General features: G+C 42.3%; 1 protein-coding gene across 1 annotated transcript; it reads right to left on the reverse strand.

Annotated features, from left to right (window-relative positions):
• Positions 1-382: 382 nt before the first annotated feature.
• Positions 383-10,181, reverse strand: LOC104460675 (cell adhesion molecule 1-like). Its single transcript, XM_010079270.1, has 5 exons — positions 10,071-10,181; positions 5,522-5,625; positions 3,570-3,697; positions 2,436-2,507; positions 383-582 (listed from the first exon to the last, which is right to left on the reverse strand). Exons 1-5 carry the CDS (start codon positions 10,179-10,181, stop codon positions 383-385), a joined length of 615 nt encoding a protein of 204 aa, XP_010077572.1.
• Between the last annotated feature and the right edge of the window lie 690 nt (positions 10,182-10,871).

A 10,871-nucleotide genomic window follows, 5' to 3' on the forward strand; every position in this document is an offset into this window, starting at 1 on the left:
AAACCAGCGCCGTTTCTCATTGCGGGTATCCAGAACACCTCTAAACACACAGAGAAATAGACAGGTATTACTAAAAATTTGAACCAATGCTGAAGCTGTAAAACTGCTCTTTGTTGTAGTTGTTTGGGTACAGAAGGGGTAATTTGCTGTAAATAAATATTAAAAAGTATTTTTTCTTAAATGCTTGAGATACTCTTTTTTTTTTTTTTTTCCTCCAGTCTCAGTGGTATTTTCCTGTCCCTTGCTCCTCCAGTTGTGCTGATCTTTTTACCATACGTGTGCTCAAGCGTCCGATGCAGAGTGTTCTCTCCCCACTGCAAAATTCATCCCAGTCCCACCCTGGCCCAGCTTGTATCCCACCCCAGGCCCCCTCCCTGTGGGCTTAGATAAGCCATTCCTTCTTGCTCTCGTCGATGGTCTCTGTGAAGTTGGGGTCATTGTTCATGATGGCAGCATCGGCGCTCTCGGCTGACTCTGCCCCTTTGGCCTCGTTGGTGTGGTAGGTTCCCTTGTGGCGAAACATGTAGCGGATGAGGAACACCAAAGTGCAGAGGATGGTGAAGATTACCACTGCGATGACGCCTACACAGAGGAGGAGAGAAAATAGGCCACTAGTGAGGAGAACACCAAATCGTGGCACAGCCGCTCTGAGCTGTGCCAAAGCTACCCAGGCAGTTAAACACCACCGCAGTTGCTTGGTTCCCACGACTCTAATATTTATATATAGCTTTTGCTTCACACAAAACGTCACTGAGTGCAGTCTGCTGGTGAGTTTCATCTCACACGTAAAATTCAATGTTCAGACCTACTTACAGAGGTGAGCTTTGCTGACTGTGAGGCAGAGGGGTGCCCAGCGCTCCCAAAACACGGGGGTGAAATAGCAATGTGTCACTGCCGGGACAGCTCTTTCAGGATGGAGGCACGGATGTATACTTTCCAGTCAATGGCTGGAAACAGCCATTCAACATGTCCTTGAAAATTGGCTTGGCTCACATCACCCACTAGGCATTGGCTCCGCATAATTACCGAAGTTAACTGCTTTATCATCAGACCTATCCCTAATTGCTCCCCCTGCAATGGTCTGTTTGGGGTTCAGCCCTGTTAGGGAGAAGTCTCATATACCTTACCCTCTTAGGCATAGGTAACTACGTGCTAAAACAGCACTGTTCCAGTTTTGGTCCTTCACTCCAGGCATGATGATCTTTCACGATGAAGACATTATAAAATTCTCATGTTAAAGTAATATTGTAACCAGCCAGAATTAGGTTATGCCACTTTTGTTGGACAGCCAGGCTGTTCAGGTGTGGCTTGAATTTTTCTGAGGAATGCAATGCTATCCTTCTAGCACTGCAAGGTTTCAGTATTAATGAAAAATTTTAAGGAGTAATAAAAATATAAAAGGAAAAAATAACATAGCAAATCAAAACTAAAGCAACTCATCTAAAACTGGATATGGAAACATAGACCCTTGAGGGGGCCAGGGAAAAGAAATGAGAAATTCCATTAGACCACATGTACTACTATATTCAGTGTTGCTTTACATGACAAAAGCCACCACCACTATCTCATTTTATATGCATTTAGAACTGACTGAAAGCTATTAGGCTGCTCTTTACAATTTTTCTTCTATGCCTCCCGAATTTGATGAAGGTTCTCGCAGGAGAATTATGGTGCAACACTTCCATACTACGGGAAGGGAAGAGAAAATTGCAAGTGTGCATACAAGTAATCAGGATCCTTGTTTCTGGAGCCAGCTGGCCAGAATATCTTCAATGGAATGCTATTTCAAAATTACTATCATATCCTATCATTACCTAGCATTACCTATCCCACTGACTGGGACTCTCCTGCACATAAGTTACAGCAGAACTTGGCCCTTAAAAACCAATCCATGAAGGATCTTTGTCAAGGGTGGAGCAAATAGTGCTTGACACAGATCCATGCTGAATCTGTTGGAACTGGAAAAGTGTCCTTGCCATTTCATATAAATTAATTACTCTGTTAACATAAGTAACTACTGCAAAGTAGCTCCCCACATGCACGCTTAATATGTGTATCAGTATTTTGATTTGGTTAAAACTGAATCTGAGGGGACAAACTGTGCAAGAACAAACCATTTCACTAGGAGAATGTGCCTGAGCGAACTTAGACAAATCACAGAATCACAGAATGGTTTGGGTTGGAAGGGACCTTAAAGATCATCCAGTTCCAACCCCCTGCCATGGGCAGGGACACCTCCCACTAGCCCAGGTTGCTCAAAGCCTCATCCAGCCTGGCCTTGAACCCCTCCAGGGATTTCTATTTAACTTTGTTTAGATGTAGTTCTCTCACATCCTCAGCTCTTGGCAAATAGCTTGGATGTGTTACTACTAACTGCAATTCAGCTGTCACAGTCATACTGCAAAGCACCTCAGAAAAGCAGACATTTCTCTTACCTCCAATGATGGCAGAGTTTCTGTTAACTCCATCTCCTATAGCTTGACCATTGTATGGGAAATCAGCACTGGCTGTAAATAGGGAATTAAAGATTCATGTTGGAATAGCAGTGAAATTTCACAGTACTTCAGAATTACATCCAATGCCCTCAGATACAATGTAAAGAAAATTGTGATCCCTAGATATTTATCTAAAGAAGAAGAAAAGAAAAAATCTTTTACTATCATCTAATCCCTCAAAACTTCTTGCTTCCTCCTCTTAACAAAGATAAAATAAAGGAAGAACTCTTCGTAAGCATTGCTGTTAATACAGGAAGTAATTTTGTTACTCTACTAACATAAATTCAGTAAGTTTCTTTAGCACAAAACCAAACAAAACCTTTTCTTTCAAATGCATGTAATCATATGATTATAGAGATTTTACAGGTGAGGAGAGGAAACACAGCCAGATGTACCAGCGCTCACCTGCCAGCGACCTCAAAAGGAGAGACTCTTTGCAGCGGAGCTGGATGAAGGAGTCAGTACAGGCTTAAAGTAGAATTTGGATGGTGGTACTGGTTTGAACCTCCAGAAAATATCACAGAGGCTTTTCAAAGGCAGTCTCATCAATGAAACCTATCATCAACATTTTCTTTGTAGTCAGACATGGTAACTAGACACTGCAGTGACGACACAAACCCAAGGAGCTAGGTGAGTGGTTGCAATCACTCCTTTCTTTGCCACTGGACATTAATGTGGCATTAATTTTGAAAATAAGAGAAAATGTTGCTGAAAGTATTTAACTGGAGACAGTTAAAATAATCAGACATAATAATTACTTCTCAGGTCAGTATTTAAAACTCAGAGGTATTTTCCTTGCTTGATGGATTAGGTGATATTGTATTAACCAGCTGCCTATACAGGCACTATACCCAAAAACTGCCTAAGGGAATTCAGACGGCTTTCCATTAGCGTGGAGTACAATCCATAATAAAGTTCCTTTTGTATCACGGAGCAGCTGCACAGGACAATGAGCAGCTTCAGCTTGCCATGGGACCTGAAAAGAGGTTTGGGGCTAGAGCAGCCTTCTGTGTGCCTGCTCCAGGGGAGAGTGGAACCAGCTGTATGTTGAGCAGCCAGTTTTTGGCTGGTCACCTGTGGGGCAAACAAGAAAGCGTTCCTCAGGGCTCAGTGGAGGGGGCCTGGCCAGCAGGTTTTGCCAGCAGCACTTGTGCCTTTGACATTTGTTGTTGTTCTTCTGGAAACAGCATTTCTGCACCTCTCTGAAACAAACCAGGGTCAAAAATGTAAAAGATAAATAAATACCTGATTCCATGTCAGTGAATTTATCTCCTTACTACGCAGGACCATGAATGTTTCCTAGAGAGACATTTTGCACAGGGTCCCTAAGGGAAGGGCTGGCAGTGGGACAATAAACCCTAACTTTAAACCTGCCCTCCCTGCACCTCAAGGAAAATCCCAAAGCCAAACAACACTATGCCAAAAAGCACTAATTTGTCGAATTGCAAGGAAATTGCTCTCTGCCATTCTGACCCAGAAGGAGGCCCCTCGCCATGGGAGCAACACCCCAGGCAGTTAACAAGTCCTACCACCTGCCACTTGGTTTGGAGTTGCCCTCCTTCTGATGTTCTAGAGCTACCGAAGTACACTGCAGGATAATGAAGAACATGAAGCATGATGTGAAGCTACATCCTTGATCTTGTCTGAGAGCTGCTTCTAGGACTGGCCCTGACGCCTCCGTCCAAGGCGGCTGCCTTCCGTGGCATCTGGTCATCACACACACTCAGGAAGAGATGTCCATGGGATCAACGAGCAGGTGTGACTCACTCCGCGACTCTCATCTCCGACAAAGAGCAATGTGTGTCTGGGGGCAGGGGACAACCTATTTCAACACGAGTTCACCAGCAGACTGGATTGGACATAGCATACGTTGTGCCCCGCTGCAGCTGTTGGAGAACCAGGAGTGCTGAGGTAAAAAAAGGAGCTTGGACGCGCATGAATTTTTTTTTTTTTAAAGCACCTATGTCAATGCTGGCAGATACTATCGTCATAATTCATGAATTCCTGTTCTGTTACTCTTGTGTCAGCAGGAGACTTGCTTTTACATGATGGGGGTATTTCTGACTAAAAAATTCTACCTAAAATCTCAGCCAAATGTGGGGTCACAGAATACCTTTTGCCCTTTTGCTGCAGAAGTATCTATACCAGATTTTTACTGAATGTATTACTACAAATGGATAGAGGAGGAACTCATGACTCTTTTTTTTTTTTTTTTTTTTTTAGGTGTAAGTTTCCTTGAAATTCTTCTGGACAGCAAGTAGCTCCTCAGCTATGAGAAACAGCTACAGATCAGAGGTCTAAGAACTGACAAAGTGTAACTCCTGCCACAGCAATTAGGCAGAAGAGAACATACGAGGGCACGTTCCTTGGCCCACCAAGGTGAGCTTAACAACAGAGTACTGTCCCCACCAGGCACCAAGTGCAGGTATTTCAGACAGCAGTTATGTCAGTCAGACATGTGATCGTTTCTCTCTGCCCTTACTACAGTCACATTCCGCAGCAATATTAAACAACTTTGTCAAGAAGACAACTCATGAGATTCTTTCTTCCATCGCTGCTGAAATCCAGGAACCAAATGAGGAAAGACCACGTTAGGGCAGGCTGACGAAGAGGCAACAGCAATACTGATGCTCTGGTAAAAGCACAGAAGGCTATAAAGTGCCATTCACAGGTTGTAAAGAGTAACTCCTAAAATGTTTTAAAATGAATGGTCAGATAAAATTAAATTAGTGACATTCCTGTTTCCTGGGAATCTAAATCACCGTGGTGTAACACCGAGCTTGCACAGCTACAATATGCAGATAAAGCACATAGAGAGCTGCTAACAGACCAGTGTGTGCTTTCATTGCAGCTGGGAACACCTCTTTCCTGTTCAGATTCTTCTCTTATCACTGTGACATTAATTCTAACTACACGTCTCAGCAAGCTCTTTCCCACCACCTCCTTTATTCCCTGGTCTACAAAGCTTGCTTTCAAACAGCTGCTTTCCACCTCGTTTGGGGACTGTCCTGGAAAGGTCTCCTTACCTTAGGGTCTTTTTCTGAATCTTCCCTAGGTTTCCCTGAGCAGCCAGGATCTCACTTGTGTGAATCAAAATGCGAAGAACAGAGCAAAAAGCTTTTAATCTCTCCTGGAAAACAGTGACATATATTGGCGCAAGAGACATGCTGCCAGTTCCCTGAAATCCTCGGCTCACGCAGCTGTGGCACAGAGCCATCAGCTTGCTGTCAGGACGCACCAGCCATTTTCCTAAACCCTACAGCTAGCGTAGGGATGGACTGAACTGTACCAGGAAATGCTAACCTCACTTACGGCTCATGAACATCTTGTTCCCTTCCAGAATCCAAGCTGGGTGATACTGTTCTCTGCGCTGTCTTCCCACAGCACACCATCAGGTTTGCTTCAGACATGAGCACCCTGAAGCTAACGTACGTAAAAGGACACAGAGTATTTTCCTTTCTCTCTCTTTCATGGGATGCCATAGTTTCAATAACCAGAGTATATCTACAGAGCGTGAACTCAGGCTTTGCACTTTTCAACTTTCTGTTATTAGTCTCAGGGTAAATGGGGTTAATGGAACTTTGCAATACCTAAAAGGGTGATTAAAGACTGACTGCAGGCAAAATCCATGCTTTGGCCATCATTTGAATGACATTTGAAATTTTAGAAGACCACAAAAATGCAGTAGGAGACGCACCATCATCCGGCACACCCAGCACGGTCATCTCCACAGCCAGCTGCAAGACAGCAGCACTCACGGAATGGAAAGGGGAGGTGGGACTGGATAAACAGACCCTAATTAAGATAAGATGTTAAAGATTACAGATGTGGTTGATTTAACAGAGTGAATGATAATTTTGCTTCATTATAGTAGGCGTGATTTTGCACCTGCCATTTTCAGAAGGAGAGTTTTTACAATGGAACCCACAGAAAAGCCTTTTGCAAATTCACAAAATTGAAATGCAAAATTAACCTGTTAAAGTAGAGAAGTGGTCCAGAAAGTGGGTGTGGGCAGAGAAATGAGCAAAAGGCCATTCAGTACAGGCAAAAGGAAAACCAAAACCAAAAAGGGAGACTTTTCAGCTAGAGAGCAGTACTAAGAAGTGCAAAGTAAATGGCAAATCTCATTTTGACCTACACCACCAGGAGGGTTACGTGTAGCCACTGGAAGCAATTTTTTTAATTTAACTTTTTTACTGAGTGGGCAAGTCTTAGTTCAAATACATCACACTACAAAGGAAGATACAGTTTAGATTTGCTCCAAAAAAAGGAAGGGTGGGAGTGACCACAGGTCTAAACCAAACAATGGCCGAAACCTGTGAAATTCTGGAAAGTGAGTTTGTTCAGCCTAGAACTAAGACGTGTTGCAAGGCTTCTGTGACCTTTCAGGTTTACACAATTTTGTGAGGTATTATTATTAAGACCATTATTAAGACCAGATGGTTTTCACATAAATATAAACTAGAGAAGCAACCGGAACAACTGGATCTGGTGATCATCTAAAACCCCCAGCAATCAAGATATTGATTAAAAGTAGAACAGGGAGAGAACAAAATAAAAGCAAAGATGTGAACTATCACTCCTTCTTCTATTTTGCAGCCAGGCATCCAAGAATCGAGCTTGCAAAGAGAGCAAACACTCCCTGACACCTCAGGATTGTGAGAAAGTGCTGGACACTGAATCCATTCAGTAATACATTTCTCCATAGGACCATAATACAAAAGCAAGCTCTCTGACTGCATTTGGTCAAATTATGTTAACTCTGCCAGACAGGTGAGACTGTACTGCTATGGTCTGAAATTACAGAGCACTCCTTATGACAGACTGTAAAGACAGAAACTAATTGTTTGACTCTTGATAGTAGAAACTAATGTGCAGTCGCAGTCGCGTTTCCCTTCCTGAGGGGACTGGATTACAAAAGAAACTCTTAACACATGCACAGAAATGACGGAGCAGGAGTAAACAACTCCCTTACACAGCCCTACATCAGAGGTGAAGATCATAGCCCACAGACCCCCATCGGCCTTTATTGCTCATCCCACCACCTGTGCCCATGCCACCCAGCGCTCTCCTCCTGAGAGCTCCCATGACAAATAAACTACATCAATTCAGCAAAAGAAGAAAAAAAAACCTGAAGCAATATTAAAAATTCTGTGTCTTTTTATGCTGCCAGGGCAAATGTTTTATTTTAAGTTCCTATCTTTTTTTTTTTTTTTAAATTAATACATCTATTTTTCTTCCTACTTCTCTAAGCTGAAAACAGAGAAAGGAGAACTACCCCTACTCCTGCTTTTCTAGGCATTTGAGAGCAGAATCTGAGGGAGGACTGTTTAACATTAAACTCTGTTAACAGAGTTTACTTAAAGTCCCACTGACATCACCTTATGTATACAACTGAGAGTTTAGCTAGTGATTTTTAATATTAAACACTTCCCAAGTTAAAAAAAAAATTAACTTTCACACTTTCTTTTGCACACAAGCAAATAATTGTACAAAGTACTGGGAAGGCAAGACTAAAACACTTCTTACATATAATGATTGGTACCTGTATACTACAGATTTTTCTTCCTTATCTTAAAGGAAAGCAGACATTTAGGATCACTTTTGGATTGTGTTTATCTGCAGTTTGAACTTCAGCAAGTGCTGTCTCAGAAGTAGTATTAGGAACATCTGCTCTGCCAACTTTCCAGCTGATTTGCAGCACATTAGAGCACCCCCATCCATAAAAAACCTAAACTCATCTGTCTTTTAATTCCTGCCAGTAACATCTATCCGACACTGGGTCTCACTGTGACTCCAGACAACTGCTAGGCGTATTAGTCATGCTGGCCTAAGCTATCACTTTCATGAAAATTTTATGAAGAGTGCTTGCATTTCACCTGATAAGGAAGACAAACAAATACTTCCTTTTATAATTAATGTAGAATATGAAATGCTTTGGTGCTCTCAAAGGAACAGTAGAGTTAAGTGCTGATCAAAGCCTAGCTGTATATAGCTAATCGCTGATAATGGACCTACAGGGAATACTTGAAAGAAACACAAAAGCAAAAATAAAAAATCCAACCCAATGAACAAGAATACCAAACAAGCCTGTAAACTTATGACAGCTACAAAAACAGAGAAAAAAAAATTATGGACTCTATTAATTGAGCTCATTGGAAGAAAGGGGTTCAAAATCAAATTCTGCACTTCTAGTGTTCATCCACTTACAAAAAAAGAAAGGCTTGGATTAAGGATGAGGAACAGGTCAGACTGGAAAGTTTAAATGTAAAATAAACTTTAATAGCTGTAATGACCTGGCTGTAGACTAGAATAACCTCTTATACAGGAAGTGAAGTGCTTTTCAGCCTAAGGAAAGGAAAAAGAAGGCAGTCACATGAAGTGCTCAGGTATCTGAATGCTTCCTCCTCTACTCCATTTTTTCCCTCATTTATGCCTTCTCTACGTTACTAGTTAAAGTTAGTACTTGTGGAAAAAATATTGTCTTTGCAGAGGACAGAAAGCACTCTCTTTTTAATATTACCACCTTCTTGTCTTGACATTAGGTAGCAGCTATGAAAATGCTTATGAAATAGCTACAATGTTGGTCTCTCAATGAATGCCAGAAGAATTTATAAGCTTGGCAGTCTGTCAGCTGTCTGATACATGAGTGTCAGAAATTTCACACTGAAATTATATATTCTGAAAGATAACAGAAAGCGATGTATAATTGTGTGAAGGAAATAGATGGGACTGAGGGAGGCATTTTTATTCCCAATCAACAGAGAGATTGACAGTAATTCAAGTACCATAATTAAGCCCTTTAAGGATGAAACACTGATTGTGGCGAATTTCAGACAGATGCTCTTCCTAGTTAGCTGCTTGACAGAGAAAAATAGAAACTGTTGCATCTCAGTGTTCACCACTTACCTTCTTGCCTGCGAGAAACACTTAGAAACTGAGCTGTGAGTTTCTACTAGATTTGATCCCCCACTGTCTGAAAAAAATGCCACCTTCCTGTTTGAAAATAACTCAGGTCAAGGCCATGGACTTCTGAGACAATATTTTACATTGGGAGAACTGGGGGTGAATGCTGGCCGTTCTCAGCAGAGGAAACTTGATCACAGAAATGCACCAAAATCTGCCAGTGGAACACTCTGTTGGCCCACAGAGCAGGTTGCAAGTGCATCTTCCATCTCTTGTATAGGAAGTATAAATATTAAACTAGCTTACTGGCATGCAAAGAGCATCCCAATGTTTACATGCTATGCTAATTCAAAAAAAAAAAAACAAAACCAACCACCTCAAGTGATCAATAACTTCAAAGAGAGCATCTGGCATAATCCTCAGATTACAGTACAGGTAACTAATCCTGTTACTTGAAAAAGGAGGAGCATCATTTTATTCTAGCAACTGCCTTGACATCTATTTCTGATTTTGCTAACACCTAGGAGATCACATTGAGATGGGTAAGGCTGCATTATTAACAGAAGCAATGCACCTCTTCTGTCCCTCCTGCCTGACTCACTTGCCCCGTGCAGAGAAGTGACCCCGCTCTCCCTTAGAGGAGAGAGCGAGCGCTGTGTTGCACATTACCGTTGATTTTAATCCTCCTGCTGTTGGGTTCACTGATGCATACAGGACTCTTTCAACGTCTGTGGCCAGGAGAAGACTCTTTTTGTTGGTGTGTTTGTAACCTAAGACCATGTTGAGGACTGAATCACTACCCTCTGGCAAGTAAATCCTTTGATCCTTCCTTCCCCCTGCTCTGTTCGTACCAAGCCCTTGACAAGGGCAAGAGCTATTTCCCATCTCCACAGCCAGCACAGGTCTGATACAGCTTCTCCTCAGGTGCTGCTGCTCTGCCCTCTCAGCTGTGGGTATCGGTGGTCAGAGGGTGGGACAGCAACCCAACCGATGGCATCTGAATCAGGAAGGTGACCTTCAGCACTGGCACTGGTAACACACCAGCAACACTTTCTCCTAGTCCAGAAATCAGATGCTACCTTTTGCTTGACAAAGATAATTAGTTGGCCAATTAGGTGGGCACAGATCAGATGGCCACCATTCAGCCCTCCTGCTCTCCTGCCATCACTTGTTAAAGGAAGAGGGATGAATTTGTAACAAAAAGGGAGTTAATCCTGCAGGAAGCCGTTTTAATCCTGATAGAGAGCTGCATGTCTTCATACAATGGTTTCACCAGACATGCTCATTATAGGATTCAAAGTAAGCTGTTGGTTCCTAAAAGGCAAGGCCTTTCACATTCTCGAAAAATAAAGAGCTTCCAGGGTTTAAACATGTAAAGTCACAAAAAAGTCACACCACTTGGAAGAACGTTGCAGACATTTAATCCTGCTCCATTTAATTCTTAATATCACAGAATCACAGAATCACAGA

The sequence above is a fragment of the Pterocles gutturalis genome, unplaced genomic scaffold (assembly GCF_000699245.1).
Source record: "Pterocles gutturalis isolate BGI_N339 unplaced genomic scaffold, ASM69924v1 Scaffold48283, whole genome shotgun sequence".
Taxonomy (NCBI): Eukaryota; Metazoa; Chordata; class Aves; order Pterocliformes; family Pteroclidae; genus Pterocles; species Pterocles gutturalis.